General features: G+C 58.1%; 3 protein-coding genes across 11 annotated transcripts in view; all 3 read right to left on the bottom strand.

Annotated features, from left to right (window-relative positions):
• Nucleotides 1–66: 66 nt before the first annotated feature.
• FLOT2 (flotillin 2) lies at nucleotides 67–17971 on the bottom strand. 6 transcript variants are annotated; one of them, XM_082776495.1, is made up of 12 exons: nucleotides 17870–17952; nucleotides 11268–11349; nucleotides 8976–9044; nucleotides 7610–7700; nucleotides 4058–4181; nucleotides 3586–3704; nucleotides 3154–3267; nucleotides 2942–3061; nucleotides 2311–2525; nucleotides 1970–2153; nucleotides 1726–1875; nucleotides 67–1561 (listed from the first exon to the last, which is right to left on the bottom strand). In XM_082776495.1, the coding sequence occupies exons 1-12, from the start codon at nucleotides 17916–17918 to the stop codon at nucleotides 1523–1525; spliced, it is 1356 nt and encodes a 451-aa protein (XP_082632621.1). In that variant the 5' UTR covers nucleotides 17919–17952; the 3' UTR covers nucleotides 67–1522. The 6 variants fall into 6 exon arrangements, with proteins under 6 accessions (XP_082632621.1, XP_082632616.1, XP_082632617.1 ...); XM_082776490.1 differs by lacking the exon at nucleotides 8976–9044 and having other exon boundaries at nucleotides 17870–17971; XM_082776491.1 differs by lacking the exon at nucleotides 7610–7700 and having other exon boundaries at nucleotides 8954–9044; nucleotides 17870–17971.
• A 1686-nt stretch (nucleotides 17972–19657) lies between these two features.
• On the bottom strand, nucleotides 19658–22900 carry DHRS13 (dehydrogenase/reductase 13). Of its 2 annotated transcripts, none has more exons than XM_082776156.1 (5): nucleotides 22682–22900; nucleotides 22483–22601; nucleotides 21359–21482; nucleotides 20938–21249; nucleotides 19658–19998 (listed from the first exon to the last, which is right to left on the bottom strand). In XM_082776156.1, the coding sequence occupies exons 1-5, from the start codon at nucleotides 22818–22820 to the stop codon at nucleotides 19736–19738; spliced, it is 957 nt and encodes a 318-aa protein (XP_082632282.1). In that variant the 5' UTR covers nucleotides 22821–22900; the 3' UTR covers nucleotides 19658–19735. The 2 variants fall into 2 exon arrangements, with proteins under 2 accessions (XP_082632282.1, XP_082632283.1); XM_082776157.1 differs by having other exon boundaries at nucleotides 19660–19998; nucleotides 22694–22900.
• A 577-nt stretch (nucleotides 22901–23477) lies between these two features.
• The window catches only part of PHF12 (PHD finger protein 12), a 30825-nt gene continuing 29497 nt past the window's right edge, over nucleotides 23478–24805 (bottom strand). For all 3 annotated transcript variants that reach the window (XM_082776293.1, XM_082776292.1, XM_082776294.1), the window contains 2 exons: nucleotides 24657–24795; nucleotides 23478–24392 (listed from right to left, as the gene is read on the bottom strand). In XM_082776293.1, coding sequence (XP_082632419.1) covers nucleotides 24058–24392; nucleotides 24657–24795 — 474 coding nt within the window. In that variant the 3' untranslated portion in view covers nucleotides 23478–24057. The remainder of the gene's footprint in view (nucleotides 24393–24656; nucleotides 24796–24805) is intronic.

Genomic DNA, 24805 nt, shown 5'->3' on the forward strand with positions numbered 1-24805 from the left:
CCATCCCCAGGGACGCGGCAGCAGGGGACAGGACGGGGACAGGAGACACAATTTGGGAGCCAGGGCTCGTGGTGACACGTGGTGACAAGGCTTTTATTATCGCACAGCAGTGACACGGCGCAGGCATGCACACGCACATGCAGATAGGGCGCCCTGCCCGGCACGCCCGCCGGCGAGCGCCAGATCAGGGCCGGTGGCCACGAGTCGGGGGCTGATAAGGCCGGGCCCCCCCCCACCCCATAGAGGGGACAGGGCGCTGCTGGCCCCACAGCAGGTCACCCTGGCAAAGGGACTGGCCAGTACCTGTGGCACCACCAGGGCAGGGGTCCCCGCACCCCCCTGCCACAAATTGGGGTGGCACCGAGCTGGGGGTGAAGGAGCTTGCACAGGGACCGCCGCCAGATGGGGTTTTTATGGACACATTTGTCGGCTACACCCACACCACAGGCGGCGAGACGGATGGGGACAGGGCACGGGGCGGTGGCAGGCACTGCGGGGACACGCACAGAACAGACTTTTTCATGCTGGCAGCAGGGAAAGCAAAGCCACTGGCCAAAAGACACCAGGGGACTGAGCTTTTGGGGACAAAGGGTTTTGCAGGAGCACTGGTCCCCAGGCCAGCTGCAGGGGCTGTGGTGCCAGAGGGGGAACGTCCTCACTGCGGTGCACGAGATGCACGGTGGCACTTGGGGCCAGCAGCCTGAGCAGTTCTGCCTCCCTTTCAAGATGAAGCAGCTTTGGCACCACGCTACTTTTTGGGATCCTTGCAGGGCCGGGAGGGGATCCAAACCGCCCCTAGCCTGCCTGGCCCTGCAGCACGGCCACCCTGCGGGGGTCCCTGAGCTGGGGAACCTTTGTGTGCCCTGCTGGGGAAGGGGCACGGCAGCCGAGGGAGCTGGCTCGGGGTTGAGCAAGATCCCAGGAGGAAAATCCCTGAGGGAAGGCAGCAGGGGAGCGGGCACCGTCCCCTGGCAGTGCCCCGGTGCCACCCTATCCGGGGTGTGACTGTCACCTCCGGGGAGCCCTGCACGGGCAGGACAGGGCCTGGTGGCACAGCAGGGCCCCCGCGGGCCAGACAAAGAAAGCTAGCCATAAAAACAGCCGGTGGGCAGCAGCAGGGGTCGGGAGGGTCGCTGTGGGAGGGCAGGGAGCCCAGGGGAGGGCCTGGCTGTTCTCTTCCTACAGCTCCAGGCGTCCTGCCGAGTCTTTTGGGGTGGCCGCCCGAGGCCAGAGAACAGCGAGGCAGCACCAGACAAGCTGCCAGGAGTGACTGCGGGTCGGGGGGGGCCAAAGGCCGGCCAGATCCAATACAGGGTTAGTTACAAAATAAATCTCCTCCCACCCTTTGGAAGAAAGAAAGAGTGGCTGGCTGAGCATGCATCCTTCTGGCCCTACAAAAATAAGGCACCAGAGCTTAAAAACGAAAACTCCGATTGTCTTTGATAGAAAAGGAATTCCCGAGTGTTGAAGGCAGTCGATGTCGAAGTGCAGAACGGGGAGGGCTCTTCACTAGCTTCGGGCCTCATGCCTGGGCCCCGGTGGCTTTCTGGATCAGGGGAATCTGCAGGAGGGGAAGAGAGAAGCTGTTAGGGCTGGTGGAGAGGAGGCAGGGAGCTGCGCTGAGCAGCGCTGGGGCACGAGGCTCCCCAGAAGCCTCAAGAATTTAGGGTGAGTCCCAGCACCCCGAGAGCCGCAGGGGTTGCCAGCTGGGGGTCCCTGGCTCACCTTCGTGAGGTCCACGCCGGTGATGGCACGCACGGAGGCGGGGATCTCGGCGAGCAGGCGGTTCACCTCGGAGGTGGTGCTGCTGCTCTCCCCGCTGAGAACAACGATCTCGTCCACTTTGGAGAGGGGAGCAGCCACTTTGGCCGCGATCTGGGGAAGGAAGGAGGGTGAGGACCCTGCCTGCGTGTTCCCAGCCCGGGAACTCAACACCTCTCAGAACAGGGGAGAGCCGCCCCCTCCTCACCTCGGGCAGCGCGTCCAGCATCAGCGCCAGCTGGGCGGCCTCCCCGTAGCGCTGCAGAGCTTCGGCCTTCAGCTTCATCCCCTCGGCTTCTGCCATCCCGATGGCCTCGATCACAAAGGCCTCCGCTTCTCCCAGCTTGCGGATCTTTTCCGCCTCCGCCTGAGCCATGAGGACTTGCCTCACCCTGCCGAGGGAAAGCCAAGCCCTCCAGCAGCCGGGACCCTCGCAGCCCTCACCCGGCTGCCCTCCCTCCCTCAGCGCCGTGCGTCCCCTCCAGAAGCGACCTCAGCACTTCGCCGGGGACAGAATTGGACCCTCTGACGAGGTGGGGGCTCACTCACTTCTCTCCCTCAGCGATCTGCTGGATGCGGTAGGCTTCGGCCTCGGCCGGCCGCTTCACGGTGGCGATGAGCTCCTTCTCCTTCCGGATGACTTCTTTCTCTTCGACGTCAATCTGCTTCTTGCGCTGCACCACCTCGATCTCGATTTCCTCCTGGCGGATCTTCTGCTGCTCCCGGGCGCTCTGGAGCTCGTAGGCCAGCTGGGCCTCCGCAGTCTGCAGGCAGGAGAGGGGAGAAAAAGGGGTCTTGGCCGTGATCTGCTGGGTGCAGACGTAAGGACCCTTGGCAGGCTCTGAACCAGACGTGGCTCCTGCTCTGGACCAGGCCTCCACTCAGGGAACATGTCCCAGTCCCCAGTGCTGTGCTCAGGGTCCTTCTCTGTGCTATTATTTGAGCACAGCCAGCTCTGGGTTCAGTTCGGGTGACCCTCCCCATTCTTCCACCTCCTCCTAGTCCCACCTAACTGCTGCAAAGAGGGCAGGAGAGGAATCTGCTGCGAGGAGCACACACAGAAACGTGGGGTCTCCATCTCTAGCTCTGCTAACACACGAGGAAGGAACCTGGAAAGCCCCAGAGCTACCAAGGCCACCACAAACCATGGAGCAGCAGCGGGCTGTCGGGTACCTCTCACCTTAATGTTGACCTCCTCGGTGAAGGCAGCTTTCTGCAACTCAAAAGCACGCCTGGAATCTGCTATTTTGGTATCCGCCATGAACTTGACATCCAGCATTTCCTTCTTGCACTCTGCCTCCTGCGGAGAGCAAACAGAGAGCAGAGCTCAAGAGCCTGCAGCTGGAGCACAACAGGCAGCTGAAGGGAAGCTCAGCACGTCCCGGGACTCACCCGAATGCCCGCGTCTCGCTCGGCTTCTGCCACCCCGATGTCTGCATCCCTCCGGACAGCCGCCGTCTGAGTCTTCCCCAGGGAGCTCAGGTAATCCACTTTATCGTAGACATCCTGGGGAGGAGGAGATAAGCTGCGGTCACTTCACACGAGCTGCTCCATCTCGCTCCCTTCCTGCTGGAGCTCACGGCCACCATTTGTTAGGGCCAGGTCAGAAAGGGCCGTGTCAGCCTGCTGGGCTATCGTTGAGCTCCTCCACCAGCCCTGTTTGGGGCTCGCAGGATGGGAGCTGTCATGGAAAGCCCCAGAGGGCTGTAGGTTGTCACCTACAGCTCTGCAGTCACCTACAGCAGGGGCACGGGGCCAGGCTCAGCTCCTGTGTCACAGCACGGCCGGCTGCAGCCCAGCCCCATGCCCCTCGCCTGGGCATACCTTGATGGTGAAGCTCAGGATCTCGATGCCCATGCGACCCACGTCTGGAGCTGCCACCTCCCGCACCAGCTTGGCAAACTGGTCCCTGTCCTGGTAGATCTGCTCCACCGTCAGGGTTCCTGCAGAGGGAAGGCAGGGAAAGCACTTTATTAGGGGGAAAAAAAGCCGCACGGAAACAGCAGCACGGGGCTAAGCTCAGCAACATCCTCACTGCCCAGAACCTCTCCAACCACGAGGTCAGGCCTGGGCACGAGGGGGCCTTTTCAGCCCACGCCGACATCTCCAAAGCGCAGCCACCACGCACAGGCTACCTGTGACCCCCGGGGACTTGGACATCTCTTACTGCAGGCACTGAAAACTCATTTATCACGACATCCAGCAGCAGATGCTGCAAGGGAGGAACCATCTCAGCTGTCCCATCTGCGGGGAGCAGAGGAAGCACTGCCTCAAGGCTGCGAGAGCCCCTCCGCACCTAGGATGGAGCGCAGATGCCCCTCCAGCGTCTGAAGGACCACGTTCTTCACGTCCTGCACGTTCTTCCCCAAAAACTGCTCGCAGGCCACAGCCAGGAGCTCCTTCTCGGTCATTATCTTCACCTGGAGACAGGAGACAAAAACCAAAGGGCTGAATGTGCCTCTCCGTGGCGGGACGTGCACCCAACAGCAGCAGCAGCAGCAGCAGCACCACCACCAGGCTGCCAGGCCCCCGTGCCACCGGAGCTCCGAGGACCAAGCCGAGCAGACCCCGTGCCGAGCCACCGGCCTCACGGGTGGGCTCCTGCTCCCTGCTGCTGGGGACAGCCCTGCGGGCACGCCTGAGCCCTCCCGAGCCAAGGTTGCAGTGTCTGAGGCCAGGGCAGGCACCCCAGCACCTCTCCAAACCCTGACGGTGGCTCGGCACGGAGAGGTGCTCCCTGAGGCCATCCATCCTGCAACATCTGAGAACAGCCCCACCAAAGAGCCCCAAACTACCAGTTCAGTCCCTTAACCAAAACCAGACCTAGGAGGAGAGCATTTTCTATCATTACCCTGTCCAAAAGCCATTTTATTACCCTTCTCTCCCTCCTCCTTTGCTAGAATTACTCTTTCTGAAAGGCAGAGGACAAGGAAGAGCCTGGCGTGCCCAAGGGACACCTTGGGAACGGGGGCTGTGCTCGGTGCTCCCTGCAAGGAGAGGGGACGAGATGGCTGCAGCACACCAGGTACGCCCTGCCCATACCTGGGAGCTCCTGGCCACGTTTCGTGTGACTCCTTTCACGCGTGGTGACCAGCACCCCTCCGTCCCACTCCCTGCAATCTGTTAATGGTCCCCAGAGCTGGGCACAGCCACCCCAGCTGCGCTTTCACCTCCCAGCCAGCTCCAGCTGTGACAGCACCCCCAGGCTGAGATGAGCCAGGGTCTTAAGAAGGTCCTGCCGGTCCTTTTTAAAAGCAAACCGGGTTAAAAATCCCTATGGATTTTTAAACCTCCACGCCAGGCAGTGGAGATGCAGCACACGCCCCCGGCTCACATTCAGAGCCCTACAGGTGCCAGCCACAGGGAGCTGCGGCCCCAAACGGTGGCAGCTCCTTTTGGCCAGGCCCTATTGACACGGGGTGCTGAGCGAGTCCCACAGCACCCTCTCATGGAGAATTTGGGGCTGGGCACTGCCTGCTGCTGAGGAAGGGCTCTGGCCCAGGAGATGCTAGAGGCAAGCTACATCCTACCTCCTGCCCCATGGACTGCTGCTGCCCGGCATCGTCCTGGCTCAGGGACCTCCAAAAGGGACCCCGAGGGTCTCGCCATGGGCTCTTGGTGTCAACGACACTCAGCAGCAGTGGTTACGGTGTGTGTCCTCTCCCAACAACCCCACCTTTGGGGAGCCACAGAGGAGATGGTCAGAGCACAGAGCAGGCTCACGGGGAGCAAGGGAAGGGTCCTGCCTCTGCAACAAATCCAAAAACCGGGTTTATTCGGGTGCTGCTACACCCGAACCAGCCTGGAGTCAGCTCACCACGCAAACCAAAACAGGGCCGAGAGATTCGTGCTCAGCTCATTTCCAGTTCTCATTTTCCCCTGCAACAGTCGGTGCGTCTTCAAACGTCTCCAAATCAGAGAGTTTGGCTGGCACGACAGCAGCACAGCTACAAACCAACCCCACCTGCAGGAGCAATACTGCCGTGCCCAGCTCCAACCAGCTGTGTTCCCCACAAGGGGTGAGCAGGAATAACCCAATGGGCCCAAAGCTCAGAAAAATGGGGCAGAAGACACAGCTCTGCTGGTCTGAGGCAGTGTCCCCCACACCCCAAGCGCCCAGCTGACAGGGGAAGGAGGCCACTGGAGCGCTCCTCACTTGTGGCTTTAAAAAAGAGCATCCTTGGGAACACTCAGCGCTTCTTTTATTGCAACAAACATCTAAAAAAGTTGTTTATCTGGTAGTAAATTTGCTTTTTTTTTCCCTAAAAGAAAAATGGTTGCCTCAAAAGTTCTCCCTCTGGACTTCTGCAGAATTCAGAAAAACTCTGCCCCCTACCTCCCAAACCCAACTGCCTCTGGCATGCTTCAGCACGGTAATTCCCTGCATCTCATACTCCTAAACCTTGTAAGGTTTTTAAAATGAATGAACTGACAGCAGAAAAAAAATAAGTGAATGGTGGGAAGAAAGAATAACCTAAATGAGATGAATTTGGAGCTGCGTTTTTAATCAAGGCACCTGGAGATCCAGCCTTCTAGCAGCGTGCGCTGCCTACTTTTTGTAGGCAATGGAAGAATGCCCCAAAACTATGCTAAAAAGGGAATGTTTAACAGAAATACCTCCCCTGAATGGTGTCACCAAATGCAGGACAGAAAGGACTGCAGAGTTACGACACGTGGGGGATGGAGCCATGGGCACATGCATTTTGCCAAGCATACGAAGACCACTGAGGTTAGGTGACATGTTAGTACCTAAATGGGCAGAAAGAGCTGAAAAAATGAAAATGAGGATGCTTCACACTGGCCACCAGCGAGGAAATGCCCTCAGCCCCTGGAATTATCCGAGCTGTGCTGCTCCTGTCTTACAGGCTCCAGCAAGAGCCACCCTTGGAGCCAGGAGGAGCCCACAGAGCCCCCGTGCTGGGGCTCCTGGGCACAGCCACGTTCCCAAGAGCAGCACAGCGCAGGAACAGCCCTTTGCCTTGTGCAAGAACCCAAAAAACTACTCCTGGCTGATTTTACATCCTTGTCTACGCACTAGACAACACACAATTACTCCATGGTGTCAGCTCAGAGCAAACCAACAAGCCTCAGGAGGACTCTGGTGCCCTGCAGAGCGCTGGGTGAATTCCTCCTGACGCTCCCGAGGGGCTGTGGCTGGCTCTTCCCGGGAGAGCCTCTTGACGCACGTGAGATTTTGGGTACGTCACTGCAACCTTCTCCTGCCAGCGTCCCGCCCCAGGCACAGGGACAAGCTGTGTCAGGGCAGCACACCCCAAAGCCTGGGAAATGCAGGTGTTTAAATCGGCACGAACTGGATTTCACGTGTGGAGAAGGCTTGAAAGAACCAAAATTCCTTTCAAGCCGGAAATTTTATGTACAAATTTTATCGTCCAGAGGGACCGAGCTCTTTCTTTAGGTTTTAACTCACTGTGAAGAATTACAAGATCCACGTGCTAATGATAATAAAAATAATAATAATGATAACAACCCAAAAGACGCCATCTCAGGAGGGAATGGCTCGGTTCTGTGGTGTCACACAGAGCTCCAGGGGCACACCAGCATCACAAAGAGATCAGTCACCAGCACACACCTCATTTGCCACGGGGACAAATGAGACACCAGAAAAAGAGGGATGATTTTGGGGAGAGGAGAGGTCACCCCCCCCGTACAACGCAGACATGCGGTCGTGAGCTGGAATCAACGAGGACAGCGTGGTGGTTTTTTTACAAACACTTCTTTTAAAGCAGTTGGCTTCTGTTCCTGGACAACAGCAACCTTTTAAGGGGGAAAAACCAGACGCAGGTTAGAGACATGCAATTCCTGAAAGGATGGTTTGGAGTTACTGTACCTGTGCCACACCTGTGACAGTTAAAGCTACCCCCTCCGCCGTCTCTACGTCCTCACACCTGGGCTGTAACGTCATTATCTCTAGGGAAATCCTGCCAAAAAACGTAAAATATTTGCACGTTTCCAGGTAACACAGGCTCAGCTCTCCCCTCGCGTCTCCTGCCCCAGGCCACCTGCAGCTCTCGTCGCAGGTAATGTCAGACAGGCACGGGGGGCACCCAGGGGCTGAGTCCGTCCCCGGAGGCAGACAAAATGCTTTGGCCAATAAAAGATTTCCAAATCATGCTTAAAGGCGATTTATCAGCAGGGAAAGGCCGGGAGCCAGGCTGGCAATAGGACCGTGACCCCACAGGAATGTGGCCAGGAGCTCGCGGCTCCAGGACCCCGTGGGAGGCTGGTGTCAGGTTTAAGAGCACAGCACGGACCCCGGGTGCGCCCACCCGGCATCACCACCCCCAGGGTAACCCTGTGCACACCCTGCTTGGCAAAACCCAGCGCTGCAAGAAGCCTCTGCCCCTGCTGGGTTGGCATTAACACAGACCTGCTTCCTCAGTGCCTCACCCTCCCTATTTTTCCTGTCTCGTAACCCGCAGGCAGACAGGAGAAGCGAGTCTCCAGCTCCTTGGGGCCGTCCCTGCACAGCATCGGGCACCCTGAAGCTCTTGCTGCAGCTCCAGAGCCTTCTGATGGCCTAACCCACACCTCGAATTAATTTAAATGCTGTGCAAGTCCCAGGGAGGTTTGGTGTCAGCACTACGCTGGTTTGCAGCCGCTCGCAGTGCTGAGCAAACACTCGCCCTCTGGGTTGCAACTCCCCCAGGGTCTCCGTGCCGTGCTGTTAAACGTGACAACACCCACAGCGGGCTCTGCCTCCACGTGGGGGAAGAAGGGCTCAGTGGAAACCCACATCCAAACTCAGAGAGCCGGCTACAGCTGCAGTTTCCCCACGGGTGCACGGATTTCCTTTTGAAGTGGCACAAATCCTGGCTTCCCACCTTCCCCAGAGGCTGTGCAGAGCCCGGCCGTGTACAAGCTGATGCCTTTCTGCCCTCCACCAGGCACAAAATGCGATCAGTGCTGCCGAGGGGAGGGTCACAGCCGGAGCAAACCTCTGCAGCGCCGTCGGAAGGAGCTGAATTTGGGATCTGGCCCCGTGTGCACCTGTCTGCATTACCCACAGAGCAAGGGCCGGAGAAGGGGAAGGAGAGGAGAGCTCTGAGATTTGCCCTCTCCCGTTAGAAAACCATTCGTTTTGGGTCATCCTGCTGCTGCTGCTGCTGCTGCTGCTGCTGGAACCAGAGGCAGAAGGGTTAGCCGCGCCGTGAGGAAGCCGGTGGGTTATTACCTGTGCGACCCCCGTTACGTACAGTGGGACGCCCTCCGACGTCTCAATGTTCTCGCAGCGACAGAGGATGGTCATAACCTCCAAAGACAGTCTGAGCAGCGAGGAACAAGGGCGGGACAGCAAATACACACAGCGGTTACCAGACAGTCAGACACTCGGTGCAAAGGACAGGCGGGACTCGGGGGGCTCGGCTTTTCCCTGCCCTGTTCGCATTTCTCCCTCTGCCCGCTCCCAGGACTTTGTAATGCTGGCCCAGAGCAGCCCCCTCATGCTTAAAAAGCACAGCCAGATGCTGTAACGGGGCTGGATGGGGTCTCATCCCCCCCCCCAAATCCCATTTGATGCTGAGCCATGGGTCCCACCCGCACTGCCACCCTGAATTCAGCTGGAATTTTCTCTCACCGTGCTTTTCACAGACAGAAAATTCCTTTTTGTAATCGTTTAAGTGCTTCTGTGCCAACACGTACGATGGGCTAGCAAAATAAAAGCACCAGGGGTCTGGCTACACATCCCTGGCTAAGGCATTGATGAGAGAAGGTGCTCCCAAGGCTGTCCTCAAACTCTGAATAATACCACTTGGTTCCCTGCTTCTCGGGCTTTTATTGCTGACCCCTAACCAAGGACAGGATTTTTTACTTTTTTCCCCCAATCCTCAAGGTTGCAGCAGGGCAAGAGCCCAGCTCCCTGCCAGCTCTAACTGTTCCTTTTGTCCCCAGTCAGTGCTACCTGGCGGGGTGCCGCTGCTGGCGACACAACGGCCGCTGCCTCCTCGCGGCACCGGCAGCTCCAGAAAAGCTGGCCTCATTTTGGGAATCAGCCTCAGCTCTTCACGTGCCTGCAGCAGTTTGTGGAGCACAGCTTATGGGATTTGGGCAAGACTCTGGTTTGCAAAGGAGAATTAAGCCCCGTATCCCATGGCATGAGCTGGGGGTGAAGATTTTGAAGTGAAGGATTTGTTTGGACGCTGGCAGCGCTCTCCGAGCCCCGTTTGCCGGGCGATGCAGGGACCTCCAGCTCGCTCCTGGCAGGCAGTTCTTCGCCCTGGACTCACCCCTTGCTGAATTTAGCCTCCTGAACGGGGCTGAATCTCCTGCAAACGACAGCTCAGGGCCCTGCACTGCTCTCTGGGCTTCTCCCACCGCGAGACGAACGGGAACAGCAACCAAAATTTGAGGAGGAAGCCAGACCGAATGCACTCCTCGAGCACTGTGCCAGAGCGCAGGGCCTTTCCTTCCCCTCCCACCTTACACAAGCATCGCTAGGGACCCCGGGCCGAAGCAGGGGGTGTTAGCTGGGGTCTCTCCATGCAGCCAGCGAGCTGTCGTAGCCCTCGTAGCAATCCCTCGTGGCAATCCCACGTGCCAGCCACCTGGGAGGGGACCCAGAGGCGTCGTGAGCCCATTGCCAGCAGCAGCCAGGGCTTTGAACCACACAAGCTGGGTGACCCCAGGAGAGCAGCTCCTGCAGGAGGGCATCGTCTGCAGAGCAAGGGCAGCAGCGTGCTAGCTTTGTCTGCTGGTGGTGACACGGGAGCAGGGAGGAGAGGTGGCAAGGGCAGGTGGTAAAAGGTTAACTGCAGCCGCTGGGCTTCCCTCCATGCAGAACCCCAAAAGTCACGTCTTTGGGTTTTTCCCTATCTATTTTTTTTTACATAGATAGACAAAACCTGCATCAGGGAGCGTGAGGGAGGTGTTAGGACAGAGGCACACTTAGGAACATTGCCACAGGTCCTAGGGATGAGGAGCTATGTCAGCAGGGCAGCAGCAATGACAGCACGTTAATTGAGAGCAGTAATGAGCAGCAAGCAGAATCCACGGCTGAGGAAAGGGAGAGAAAGGAAATCCCGTGGTTTTAAACAGGAACGTGGTCTGCTCTTGTGGCAACAGCAGTCAGCACACCTTTAGCAATCCAGGCTACAGGGGCAAGGGCCCGTTTGCTGTGGGGTGAGGGCTGGGGCCACCCTGGGCAGAGTGTGGCAAATCCTCCTGGTGCTCAGTGCTCACAGCACCTCTGCCCTGGGCAAGCTCAGCACTCACAGAGGACAGCCAGAAGCTGTGTGGCTGTGAGAGACCCTCTGATCACCAAGGGCACGAGACAGGGCCCACGCTGCTCCTGCCACGGCTGTACAGGGGGAGCCTTCCTCTGAAGAGCCCGGAGGTGGCTGCAGACGGAGGCAGAGGGCTGGGCTGATGCTCAGCCGTGGTTTCTCAGGTACCGGCCGGCCCTGTGCTCCTAAAAATCCTCCTGACAGCCCTGCTGGAGCAGCTCTGCCTAGCCTGTACCCTAAAACCTCGAATAACTGAGCTCTGCTTACCTTTGGGTGTCAGTGATGCACCACCACGCCCAGGCCCAGCCTCCGTACACGTACTGCTTCACGTCAGAGCCACAGCAGCCACCTGCAGCACAAAGCACAGAGATTGAGGGATTATATACACGTGCCAAGGAAAAACCCGCACCCTAATGGGGTGAAGCACAAGCTGAACAACCTCAGAGCACCGAGGAAAGGGTCACCAGCTCTGCCAGCCCCTCGGAGCAGGGAGAGCACCTTGCATCAGCTGCCTTACGGTGCTGCGAAGCCCTGCTCCACAACTTCACCCAGGTGAATCCCAGCACGCTTGCGGTGTCTGATAAATAATGAACACAGAAAACTCTTCCCAGGGCCCGCAGGGAAGAGTTGAGACTGTCCCAGCATGGCCCCAGTAAGCAGCACTGGAGCTGGAGCTCCCTCCTGGTGGACACGGGGAGCCCTGCGCTCTCCTCCCCTCCTCAGCCCTTCCTTCTCACAGCCGTTTCCCAAAGGCAACCTTTTTTATAACTGGCCTACAAATCCAGAAAACTGCATTTACAATAAATTGCTCTGACAAACAACAGCACACAAAGCTACTCTATTTCAAACCAGGGTTGTATTTTACTTTCGTAAGGCAGTGTCAGCAAACAGAACCACCCTAAGCTGGGACGCACCAGCACAGAAGGCCACGTAAGAAATCCTTCTCCTTTCCCTCACCAGTCACCTCCACTGCAAATCAGCAACCCTGAAACCTCCCAAAAAGCCAGCAGGTCAACGTTAGAGGCAGGGAGAACCCTCAAGCTACCCTTCAAACACCTCCTGGTTCTGGCAACAAGTACTGTGGCACACAAGGCTTTGATGTTCCATCACGGAGCCGACCACGAACAGAGCATGGGCAGCCCCCAAATCTCCTCCAAGAGGCATTTCCCACCCCGCAGGGCTCCGAGCAGGCAAGACAGAGCCAGCGTGGTGGTCTCGTGCTCCACAGCACAGAGGAATCGCCTCTCATGACCTTCTTCTGTAGCTGGAGGGCTACGTCAGGCGGGCAGGGTTACGGGAGCTGGTGTCACAGCCCCGCGAGGCAGTAACTCCGTGCCTTCTAACATTTCTTGGCGGACGTGAGCCCGGCCAGCTCGGCCGGCCAGCCAGGCCCTTGTTTTCCAGGAACAGGAAGGGAGGTGTTGCTGCAGCGCCGCGTGGAAAGGCCGTTGGGTCTGCGGGATCGACGTGGTCCTCTGCTGCTGCGCCGCTGGGAATTGTTTCATAACCTCCTGAGAAAACTCCGCGCCCTCGAGCCGCCGCTGTTACAAGGAAGGAACATGCCTCAGCACACAGGTTTTGTTGTTTTTTTTTTAATATTTCTTCTGCAGGCAGCACAAGGAAATGCCTCGTTTAGGATCACACCCAAAGCCAGCCCTGTGCTTGCCTCCCAGGAGCGCGTAGCGCAGCTACACAGCTCTGCTCACTGAGCTACGCTGCGTGGCAAGAAGTGTTTGAGGCATAAGAAAAACAGGGAAACCTAAGACATTAACCAGGGGAGGGACGCCAGCTGGTAGCTTTCACACAGGCTGGGCGTCTGAGCTGAGCAGAGCTCGGTCCTGGTAACACCTCAGAGCAGCCGATCGCTGATTCCCCATTGCAGCTCTGCAGCCCCGCTTCCCAAATCTCAGAGATCAAGTGAAGAAAAGGAACGACCAAAGTGAAACCCTTGCAAGGCTGAAGAACAAACCCTCTAGCACGATGAGATGTGGCAGAAAAGTTGCCTTTTCCAGCTATAATACACCCAGCCTGGGTCCCCCAGCTACTTGGACATCACCTCCATGAGCAGCCACCACACCTCATCTGGGGGCACCGTGCTACAAACGGAGGATTCACGACCTCTGCCCAGATGGAGGGGTCCTGTGTTCATGCAAGAATCCCCAGAGCCAAGAGATAGCACGTTGTCTGTTTTTTTATGAAATCAGATTAACCATTTGAGATAAACAGTTCTCTGGCAAATGCAGGAAGCCTGCCCTAATGGACAGCACGCAAGGAAGAAGACAAACCCTGAGGGTTAAGGGAACACGTGGCTCAAAGCATCAAGGCCAGCCTTGCAGGACAATTTAGGCTCGTGAACAAGCTCCGTGTCCTTTGATCTCCCGAGGTAACCTGAGGCTTGTAAGGTGGCAGGAAGCGGTGAGCGTTCAGGAAAGCAAACCATGGCAGCAGGCTGCTCGGGTGGCCGGGCTCCCTCCCAGGGGCTGCCCAACGCCCAGCACAGGATCAGAGAGCGATGCTGCTGCCTTCACGTGCACGGGAGCTTCCATCTGGCACTGGGATCGCCTCCTCTTGCTGCTGGAGGTGGAAACAAACAGCTCGGTCATGTCAGAGGGATGATGCCAGGCTGGCCGGAGCATCGGGCTTGTGCTGGGAAATGTCACGGGGTGCTAACAGCCGCGTGCAGAAGGACAAGGCACAAATTGGTAACTGGAAAGAGTTGCTGGAAAAAGGCATAAAGGAGAGGGGAGAAAAAGGCGAAGGCATACGTAAAGCATCTCATGGAATAAAGCAGAGTCTAGACTACAGTCAGCACCCTACGTCCTACCGTGAATATAAATCAGGCTTTGTCCCATTGCAGAAGTGGTGCAAGGTTAACAAGAATTTATTTCAACAGATGCAGCATTCTGAGCGGATCCGTTCAATCCTTTGCAGGTCACTACAGCAGGTGAAAGCAGGTTGTGCTGGTTAGCTTGGTTTGGAGACAAACTGAATCAAAATCACTCAATTTAAACTACGAGCACCTATAGTACAGAATGGGTTTAAAAACCACACCTTTAATTTAACCAATCTTGTAAACAGAAACCCAGAAGACTGAAACCACCATGGAGACGCATGACAAAACCACTGAGATTTTACCCAGAATTCATCCTGGAAACAAAAAGGGAAGTCCAGAGGCTATTTTGTCTGCCTCTTTTCCTGCCATCCTCTCTGAAAAGCCTTGAGGATTTAGCAAGCATCTGATGAGGGAGAGCTGGAGCTCCAGCACCTGCAAGAAGCTGAAGAATTAGCTCCTGAGAAGGAAGTTGGTGTCTCCTCGGGGGCTACAGAAACCTCCGTAGGGTTTCTGTGCTCATGTAATCGATTGTCCTCACCTAAGAGCTGTTCTTTCACATTGCCAAACCGCATCGTGTTTCTTTTGGGCCATTTGGGCAATCTGTTGAGTTCATTTCGAGCCTAATCCTGCTCTCCAAAGCTCTCAAATCCATTCCCAGCTCGCTGCCATCTGCAAACTCAATAAGCACATTCTCGATTCCATTATCCCAGCCAAAACAAGGAACTCGATAAATCCTTCCAGCCGAACAGTGAGCCACTGTTAGGTTCCCTGGCAATGGTTTTCCAGTCACTCTCGTACCAGTTTTGTAAGATCTGAGAGCTCAGCTCCTCCTCACACTGCAGGCCTCTTGCAGAACGGGCAGGGTTTGCAGAACTTCCAGAAGCCTTTATTTCAGGCTTTCAAAACTCATAAAAGAGCCTGTTCTCTTTTTATGGTACATTGGCTCAAAATCGTGACCTCTTACGGGAAGTAGAGGGCTGTGAGCGCTCAGATTAGATCTGGAAGGGTTAATTATCCCCGAGTGCTGGGGCCTGGCATGAAATGTTTACACAAACTAGAAATAAAATGCCAGCTCTTCTTTGACTTTGAAAGAGATTAAAGAGCCCCAGAGGGACTTGACTTAAAAATTCGAGAAACTGAGCTGGATGCTATTTCTCGAGCTGACTTCTGAGAAATCACAAGCCAGCGTAAGAAGCCTCAGTAAAGGCGAGGTGTGCCACAGCTGCTGCTCTTCCCCACACTTACCTCACCTGAGGGGGAAGGCAGATGAGCTGGATGTGGCTTATGTTCATCAAATACGTGTCGGGTGTTTTCTTCCGAGCAGTATTTGTTTCGGTGTTCTCCTAGGAAATAAAGCTAGACCGACTGGGCTGTCACTTCCTGGCTTTTTTGTTTTTCTCCTCCTCTCACATCACGAACTTTAGCTGAAACAGCAGTCTGTCCTGCCCCAAAAACGCTGTGGTCTGCACCGACTGCTCCCGTAACACGCCTGCAGGTGTCCAGCTCGAATTTGCCACCCTGCAGCCCTTCCAGCCAGGATGGAAGACGGCCAAGCTGCAGAGATGTGGGCAACGCTGCCTGCCCAGGGGAGCTGCAGGATGAGCAGAGCCATTAAATATCGCATCTCCTCATTACGAGGCCCTGCAGAAACCTTACAGCGCCGTCTTTCAAAAGGAGCAGATCGATCCTGAGCCACAAAAGCTGCTTTCACCCAGGCTGTAACCCAAAACCAGTGTCACGGATTGGAGAGAATCTATTTATCTTAGTGGGAAGAGCCTGACGTCAGGATGAGCAGATATTTTCTGCTTCCCCAAACTCTCGGCCGGCTTCAGCCGTGGCTCAGAGCAGCCAGGAAGGAGCCAGACACCCGTCAAAGGCTCCCCAGGGCTTGCACCGAGCCTCACTGGCAGCTCCCAGCACCACTGCTCTTTGGCAACGCCAGAGCCACGTCCCAGAGGGACCATAATCACCTAGGTATGGCTCCACGGAGCATCCCTGCCATGCCTGGCCTCCGCATTTCACAAAGGGATTGCCTGAGAGCAGTTTCTTAGAAGGAGAGGAGCGTTGCTCAAGAAGGGCAGGACGTTGCTCAAGAGGGGCAGGACGTGAGAGCCAGCAGGCAACTTCCCAAAAAATGCCACGAGGCTCCTGCACGCACACAAGTTCCCAAGCCACAGCTCCTGCGGGGCTGGAGGAGCTGAGATGTACCACGAGGAAGTGAAAAGAAAAAAAAGAACACCACTCCTCAAGGAACAGAAAAAAAAATACATGCCAGAGGAGGCACGTGACAGAACTTCCTTCAGCAGCCCCAGCTAAGTTTACAAGAAGGAAAACTTTCCACTTTGCTTCATGATGTTGAGGTGCCTTCCTGCAAAGCGAAGCCTTGCAGATAACAACCGTATGACAATTCAACACCGCAAGCCAAAAGCCTCCCGTTAACTTGCTGTTGGGTTATCCTTCCCTTCCCTCCTCCCTCCCCAAACCTGACCTAACCCCATCCAAATAAGCACTGGGCCATGAGGTCCTGTCTGTTTTTCCCCAGGGATTGCTTGAGTTTCTGGAACCAGAGCTGCCCGGGGCTGCACCCTCCTGCTCCTGCCCTGGCTCTTGCACAGCACGTGGGTGCTGAGGAGCTGTGGGGTGGCTGCAGGGCTCTGCAGGGCTCTGCTACCCCCAAGTCAGTGCTCTCAGGGGACAGTAAGTGCTCACAGGTCACAGTGGAGGGCAGCCGGGTCTGGTGGCAGCACCGAACCCAGCTCCGACCCCCAGGGCCTGCCATGATTCGTGCTTTCCCCCCAGAAGGCGGCTGTGTGCTGAGGAGCATCCTCGGCTCGCAGGCCGTAGGAGAATGCAAGCAGATGCCACAAATTCCTGCCGGCCCATCCTACAAAGCCGCGTTTTAACTTCTGAAAGGAACAGGGGTTAAACCAAGCTGTTAAAACAATGCCATACTGGCACGGCCCCTCAGTTCACGCACTGGATGTGGCATTTCACCAAGGAGGGGTCTCCTGGAGGGAGGCGCAGCATCAGCTCTAGATCTGCGGACCAGACCCCAGCTGGAAGCACCCAATTTCTTCAAGGTTTTCATGTTTTTTTCCCAGCTTTGGGACCACAGACGTGCAGCAGCTGCTCACGGACCAGGAAAGCTGCAGGAAACTGCTGCTCCAGCCAGCTGGCGGGTGCGGTTTGCGACCCCTCCGAAGCGGCGGTCAGAGGGCACATTTGTTTCCCAAACTGCAGCCTGTTCCTGCCATCTCTTCAGAAATTCCCATAATTATCCGAGAGATGAACTGACAACAGCCCAGCTGGGCTGTGGCCTGCTGGATATTTTGGTCCAAAAGCATGACGATGTGGTTTCACCGCAGAGCTGCCACCACAGCATCCCCCTGGCACTCACCCCCACCTCCATGCGAGTTTAGGTTCGAGGATCACAGCATCGACCTCAAAGCCAGCCCAGCGGTGACAAGAAGGATGTAACATGACCGAGGGCACACGAAGTGACACCAGCCTGGACCTAACCCCGTTATTTCCTTGCACGTGGCCCCATAACAGCGGGGCACGCAGCGCTCACAGCAAGCCCTAACATCACCTCACCAGACCTGCCTGCAGCCTGCCTCATGCCAACGCATGGACTCGGGGGATTTTACAGCTGGTTTAATTAACACAGCCTAATTAACCGGCTCACCTGGTGGGCTTACAGCATCAGCACCCCTGTGCAGCGCTGACACCCGGGGTGCTGGTGGCTCCTCGGCCACCGAAGGCTGCCAGCCCCAGCGTCACGCCGTGTCCCCACCTGCTGCCACCCACGGTGGGGACACGGCTGCAGCCCCTGTGACAGTGCCCCCCGCCACGTCCTCCCTCGTGGGGCACCCCAAAAACCCCTCGTCCTCCCTTCTCACCCCCTAAACAACCCCCATGACAGAACCACCCCCACACCACCTCCCCGCTGTCCCCCCTCAGGACGGGACCCCCGCAGCCGCAGCGGCTCCCCCAAAAGCCCCCTCCCCGGCTCCCCCGAGCCCCCCTCGACCCGTACCTGACACCACCAGCGCCTCGTTGGGCCCCACCGTGTGGCAGTTGCCCATGGTGGTGCCGCCGCCGGCCCCGCCGCCCGCTCCCGCAGCGCCCCGCGCCGCCCCGCCCGGCCCCGCCTCGCGGCCGCCATCTTGGGAAGGTCGGGGCAGGCCGGGGGGGCGGGGCCAAGGGAGCGCGGAGCCGCCGCCATCTTGGGGGCAGCGGGAGGGGGGTGTGCAAGGGGGTGTGCAAAGGGGGTGTGCAAGGCTGGGTGTGCAAAGGGGGTGTGCAAAGCAGGCGTTATTGCATGGTGTGCAAGGCGGGTGTGCAAGGCAGGAGTTATTGCATGGTGTGCAGGGCTGGGTGTGCAAAGCTGGGTGTGCAAAGCAGGCATTATTGCATGGTGTGCAAGGCGGGTGTGCAAGGTGAGAGTGCAAGGCAGGGCTTATGTGGGGTGTGCAGGGCTGGGTGTGCAAGGTGGGTGTGCAAGGCAGGGTGTGCAAGGCAGGCGTTACTGCATGGTGTGCAAGACTGGGTGTGCAAAGCTGGGTGTGCAAGGCACGTGTTATTGCATGGTGTGCAAGGCAGGGTGTGCAACGCAGGTGTTACGTGGGGTGTGCAGGGCCGGGTGTGCAAGACTGCGTGTGCAAAGCAGGGTGTGCAAGGCAGGGTGTGCAAGGTGGGTGTGTAAGGCAGGCATTATTGCATGGTGTGCAGGACTGGGTGTGCAAGGCTGGGTGTGGAAGGCAGGTGTTATGTGGGGTGTGCAGGGCTGGGTGTGCAAGGTGGTTGTGCACGGCTGCGTGTGCAAGACTGCGTGTGCAAGGCACGGTGTGCAAGGTGGGTGTGTAAGGCAGGCGTTATTGCATGGTGTGCAGGACTGGGTGTGGAAGGCTGGGTGTGGAAGGCAGGTGTTGGGTGTGCAGGGCTGGGTGTGCAAGGTGGGTGTGCACGGCTGTGTGTGCAAGACTGCATGTGCAAAGCAGGGTGTGCAAGGCAGGGTGTGCAAGGTGGGTGTGTAAGGCAGGTGTTACTGCATGGTGTGCAGGACTGGGTGTGCAAGGCAGGAGTTTTGTGGGGTGTGCAGGGCTGGGTGTGCAAGGCTGCGTGTTCAAGGCTGGGTGTGCAAGCTGCAGTATGTGTGTGCACGGCAGGGCAGGTGTTATTGTGGGGTGTGCAAGACAGGTGTCACTGTAGGGTATGCAGGGCTGGGTGTGCAAGACAGGGTGTGCAAGGCAGGCATTATTGCAGGCTGTGCAAGGTGGGTTGTGCGAGGCAGGCATTATGGTGTGCAAGGCTGGGTGTGCAATGCTCAGTGTGCACGGCAGGGCAGGCTTTATTGCAGGGCGTGCACACTTCAGTATTTGCAGGTGTGTACACAGCAGGGCATGTTTTATTGCAGGGTGTGCACGGCGGGGCATGCACACTGCAGCAAGCTGGTGCATGCACTGCAGAATGTGCATGTGCAAGCAAAGCAGGGCACGCACTGTGTGAGGTGCAGCACGTGGCTGTCTATGCCCGTACGTGCAAGGCAGAGCGTGCTGTACTGCAGCACATGCCCACTCTGCAAGGCTACACGTGCTGCTTTGCTGCAAGTGCAAGGCGGGGTGACCCGTGTGTGTGTGCACAGAAGCTGTGCTGCCTTGCGAGGCGTGCACGCTGCTCGGCAGCTGCTGCAGGGCAGCTCAGGGCGCTGCAACCCGCGGTGCTGGAGCAGGAAAGCAGCCTGCACTGCACACACGGCCACCGCCTCCCCAAAACGAGGGCACCTCCTCCACCACCTCCACCTCGCCGCGTCCCAACCCCGCTGGCAGGCGACGCCGTTGCAGGACGCTCGGTTTTATTGCACGGGGGACACAGGGAGGGGGACAGCGGGCTGGGGGGGGGGTCACGGCGCCAGCCCCACCAGCCTCTCGCTGGCCTCCCACAGCTCCCGGGCCACGGCGTCGTCGCGGGCGTGGGGCCACGGCTCCTGCAGGCAGCAGTCGGCGAAGTAGCGGCCGCTGAAGCGCTCGAGGCCCTCCTGCGTGGCGCAGAACAGCGAGGTCTCGGCGCCCTCGGCGGTGTCGCGGAAGAACAGCCAGGCCAAGGGCACGAAGAGAGGCTTCAGCCAGAGCGGGAGGTGGCGGAACAGCTCCGTGTTGACGAAGCCTGGGGCGAGGGGAAGGGGCGGTGTGGCAGACGAGGCCCGGTGGGGAAGGGACCCCCCGCCCACAGGGTGCTGTTTGGTCAGGGTGCTGCCTGTGCCTGAGCCTGGCCCGGCTTTGCAAAGCTGCTCTGCAGTGCACGGTGCTCTGTGTGAAAAGGATGCGCTGTGCAGGGAGTGCACTGTGCAAAGGGATGCGTCATGCAAAGGGATGCACTGTGCAAAAGGTGAGCTGTGCAGAGGGATGCTCCATGCAAAATGACGGTGCACACAAAGGGATGCAAAAGGACACACCATGCGAGGGGATGGGCCGTGCAAAGCATGCACTGCACCAAGGATGTTCCATGCAAAGGATGTGCTGTGCAAAAAAGGCATCATGCAAAGGGTGCAATGTGCAATGGAATGCACTGTGCAAAGGGACCCTGTGCAAAAGGTGAGCTTTGTTGGATGCTCTATGCAAAAGGATGGTCCACGCAAAGGCAGGCGCTTTGCAAAAGGACACATCATGCACGGGGATGTGCCATGCAAAGCATGCACAGAAGGGATGTTCCATGTGAAGGGTGCACCGTGCAACAAACACATCATGCAAAGGGTGCAACGTGCAAAGGGATGCTCTATGCAAAGGGACCCTGTGCAAAAGCTGAGCTGTGCAGAGGGCTGCTCCATGCAAAAGGACGGCCCAAGCAAAGGGATGCACCGTGCAAAAGGACACACCATGCAAAGCATGCGCTGCACCCAGGATGATCCATGGAAAGGATGCGCTGTGCAAAAAAGGCATCATGCAAAGGGCGCAACGTGCAAAGGGATGCTCCACGCAAAGGAATTCTCTGTGCAAAAAACTTCTCTGAGCACAGCCTGCACCGTGCACAAAGCAAAAACCCCGTGCTCTTCACAGGTGCAACGCAGGCACCGCATGAAGGACGCTGCGCCCGGCGGGGCCCTACCTGGGTGCACGGCGTAGGCGGTCACCTGGGTGCCCTGCAGGCGCGTGGCCAGCTCGCGGGCGTGCAGCACGTTGGCCAGCTTGCTGTCGCAGTAGCCCTGGAAGGTGGGCAGGGGGCCGGGGGGCGGGCGGCCCAGCGCGGCGGGGTTCAGGCGGCCGGCGCGGTGCGCGGAGGAGGCGACGATGACCACGCGGCTGGGAGCACTGCGCTGCAGCCGCTCCAGGAGCAGCTGGGTGAGCAAGAAGTGGCCCAGGTGGTTGACCTGGAAGGTGAGGCTGAAGCCGTCCTCCGTCGTCCCCCCGGCGCTCACCCCTGCGGAGGGGCAGCGGGCGGTGGGGACGGTGCTGGAGGTTGGGGAAATTTGGGGATGGTTTGAGGGGGGTGGGGAGGGTCCCGGTCCCTGTGCAGCCCGGGGGCTCACCGGCGTTGTTGACCAGGAGGTGCAGGTGGGGCTCCTGGCGCAGGAAGGAGCTGGCGAAGGCGCGCACCGAGCGCAGGCTGGCCAGGTCCAGGGGCATGAAGAGCACCTCCGGGTTCCCCGTCTCCTGTGGGTGCAGCGGGGGGGGTGCTGGGGGTGTTTTGGGGTGTCCCGTGGGGGTGTTTGGGAGGGATACTGGGGGTGTATAGGGGGGTACTGGGGTGTATGGGGGGTACTGGGGGTGCTTGGGGAGATACTGGGGGTGTATGGGGGGTACTGGGGGTGTATAGGGGGTTACTGGGGGTGCTTGGGGAAATACTGGGGGTGTATGGGGGGGGTACTGGGGGTGCTTGGGGGGATACTGGGGGTGTATGGGGGGGTATTGGGGGTGCTTGGGGGGATACTGGAGGTGTATGGGGGGTACTGAGAGTGTATGGGGGGTACTGGGGTGTACGGGGGATACTGGGGGTGTATGGGGGGTACTGGGAGTACTTGTGGGGGTACTGGGGCCTATGGGGGGCACTGGGAGTACTTAGGGGGTACTGGGGGTGTATGTTGGGATACTGGGAGTACTTGGGGGTTACTGGGGGTGTATGGGGAGGGGTACTGGGGGTGTTTGGGGGGGGTACACTGGGGATGTGCTGTCAGGGTGCCCAAGGAATGTCCTGGGGGTGCCCAGGGATGTCCCATGGGGGTGTCCTAGGGGTGCCGGGGGGGGATTTTGGAGGTGGCGGGGTACACTGGGCGTGTTGGGGGGGGTACACCAGGGATGTCCCAGAGGGGTGCACCAGGAAGGCCTGGGGGGTGCACTGGGGGTACTCAGGGGGGCGCTCGGGGTGGGGGGTGCAGCGGGCTGTCCCATGGGGGATATTGGGGTGTCGAGGGGGTGCCCTTGGGGTGCAATTGGGGTGTGTGGGGGCACTGGGGGGGTGCATGAGGGGTACCGGGGGGTGCACCGGGGGTGTCTGGGGTGGGCACGGTGGCGATGGTGCCCAAGGGCCATCCATGGGGGTGCAGCGGGGTGCCCGGGGGGGTTACTTATTGGGATGCCCGGGGACGTCCCCCTGTGGGGGTGGGCTTTATGGGGTTTCGGGGTGTGTGTGCGGGCGGGGGGGGGGCGCTCTCACCGTGCGGATGCGGCGCGCCGCCGCCTCCCCGCGCCGCGCACAGCGCGCAGCCAGCACCACGCGCGCCCCGCAGCGCGCCAGGCCCCGCGCCGTGGCCTCGCCGATGCCACCGCTCCCCCCTATAAAGCACGGGAAAGAATGGGAGGGGGGGTTATAAACCCCCGGGGGGGGGCCGTACCGGGCCGTTCCCGGTCCGTACCGTGCCGCTCACCCGTGACGATGGCCGTGCGGCCCCGCAGATCGGGTCGGGAGCGGGGTTGAACGGGGGCGCGCAAGCGGTGGCGCAGGAGGACGCCGAGCGCCAGCAGCAGCCCCGCGCCCAGCAGCGCCCACCCCATGCCCGGCCCCGGTTTTTCCGTTCCCGGCTCTGCGCCGCCTGCAGGAGCAGCCCCGGAGCCGCCCGGCCCGGCCCCGGCCTCCCGGCAGCCCCGGCGGGAGGAGGAGGAGGAGGAGGAAGAGGAGGGCACCGGGGGGGGGTGCTGCGCTGCTCGCACCCGCAGCTGGAATTTGGCCCCCGGAGCAAGGCGAGCTGCTGGGGAGCATTGGGTGGTTGCAGCAGGATGGGTGGAAAAGAGGGTAAAACGGTAAAAAAAAATAAGGCTGGAGGTGTGCAGCCCTCCCTCCTCCAGGCCTGGAATGGGGAAAATGAGGTTCCCCCCCCCCCCGCCCCCCGTCTCCCCGGGTGGTGGGCACAGAGTGAAGACAGACAGGCAGAGAACGGGATGTGAAGTATTTGTTTTTATATACAGAATACAGGAAAGTTTCTGTAAAGTCTAAAACGTTACAATTACTATGTACAGTGGAGCTAGCTGTTCTGCGGGGGGGGGCGAGGAGGGGGGTGGCTTATAAACAAAAGAGACAGACAGGTTACGACAAACGAGCTGCTACAATAAGACAATTTGAGGAACGTCATACCACATGTAGCACTGTACACAGCTTTAAAACATTGAAAATGCCATCACTGATGTATTTACACAGAATCCCAACACTTTTCCTTATTCGAAATAAAAAAAAAAAAAAAAAAAAGAGGATGGACACCAGGAAAAGAACTCATTTCTCACTGCCCATAATACACAGTAGCTACTTGTAGTGCAACCATAGCAGGGAGGGATGGGAAAAAAAATAACTGTGGGAAGAAGAGCGCTTCTTTACATTAAATAAAACAATGATATTGTATAGATTTGCTGTATGAAAACTGTATTTCTCTTTTAATATAAAACTATTGTCACTGGCACAAAATAGAACAAGTTTCTGATTATTTTACAACTGCATGGGAACTATCTGTCAGAGAGAGTCCTCGAGTCAGACAGCGGTCGCCCCTCGCTCTGACGCGTCCTGCTCTCGCTGCAGTTTTTCCTTTTAAAATGAAATGTATAGTACAAATATATGTGCAAATGCCCCTAAAACTTGAGCAAAAAAGAAAAATTAAAAAAAGTTAAACGTTCTTCATTTCATGCAAACGGCGTGTGAACAGTCTCTGGGCTGACATAGAAAATCCCACCTCGGTTTGTACATTTTTGCATTGCAAGAGTCTGAGGGCGTTCCCCTTGCTCCAAAGCTCTCTTCCTACAATTCCTAGGGAACAGAGTTGGACCGCAGCACGGGCACCTGGTGGGGTTTCAGAGAAAGCTTCTCCTCCAAGTCCATGTCTTGTACTAAGGCAGTGTCCCCCTTGGGCTGTTTGGTCGCAAATTCGGTAATGCTGAACACAAACTGCAGGCAGCCCAGCTTGATGTAACTGCCGTGGTGGAGCAGGGCCGTGCCCTCCCAGCCGGCCCCGCTGCCCCCTATCAAGCTGGAGCTGCTGGCTTTGCAGTTGCAGGGTTTCCGATGCTGCCCTTGTGCCTGCGAATTCATCACAGTGGCTTCTTCATGCGGCTCCTCTTCCTGCTTCCTGCTTTTATGGCGCTCTGGAAAAAGGAAAAGCGACGTCAGGTACAGGCTGGACGGAGCCAGGAGGTTGTTTTCATCAACGGGGACTGCTGCTGGGGTGCCTCAGGAGCAAAACCCTGCAGCCGTGAGGCATTTCAGCAGCAAGAGGCTGACGCCAGGGCTGCAGAGGAAAGGAGAGACCCCCGAGAGGTGCAGCAGCCCCGAGGAGGAGCGACGTGCACCCGCTCCTGTCCCCCTCCAGCAGCTCCCCCATGTGGGGCCGGCCCCGTCTCCACACTCACTTATCACGCTCTGCACTTTGGCAACAATACTGCTGGGAGGAGTGGGCGCCATCTTCTCCGAGAAGTCACACGAATAGAGGACGTTGTCCACGGTCGTCCCATGCTCACTGTAGTTCAACAGCTCGTAATGTTTCGTATTCTGAAACGAG

This window comes from Aythya marila, assembly GCF_965140915.1.
Source record: "Aythya marila genome assembly, chromosome: 20".
Classification (NCBI taxonomy): domain Eukaryota; kingdom Metazoa; phylum Chordata; class Aves; order Anseriformes; family Anatidae; genus Aythya; species Aythya marila.

Excerpts from the sequence above, each read along its gene's own strand:
- FLOT2 (XM_082776495.1), bottom strand. The coding sequence starts at position 17,918 with ATGGGCAACTGCCACACGGTGGGGCCCAACGAGGCGCTGGTGGTGTCA. Across the intron at positions 4,182-7,609 it reads CTGTCACAGGTGTGGCACAG|GTGAAGATAATGACCGAGAA; the intron begins GTACAGTAACTC and ends TCCTGTCTCCAG. Across the intron at positions 1,876-1,969 it reads TGCTGGACGCGCTGCCCGAG|ATCGCGGCCAAAGTGGCTGC; the intron begins GTGAGGAGGGGG and ends TTCCTTCCCCAG.
- DHRS13 (XM_082776156.1), bottom strand. The coding sequence starts at position 22,820 with ATGGGGTGGGCGCTGCTGGGCGCGGGGCTGCTGCTGGCGCTCGGCGTC. Across the intron at positions 21,483-22,482 it reads CGGCGCGCCGCATCCGCACG|GAGACGGGGAACCCGGAGGT; the intron begins GTGAGAGCGCCC and ends CTGCACCCACAG. Across the intron at positions 21,250-21,358 it reads CCTCCTGGTCAACAACGCCG|GGGTGAGCGCCGGGGGGACG; the intron begins GTGAGCCCCCGG and ends GCCCCTCCGCAG.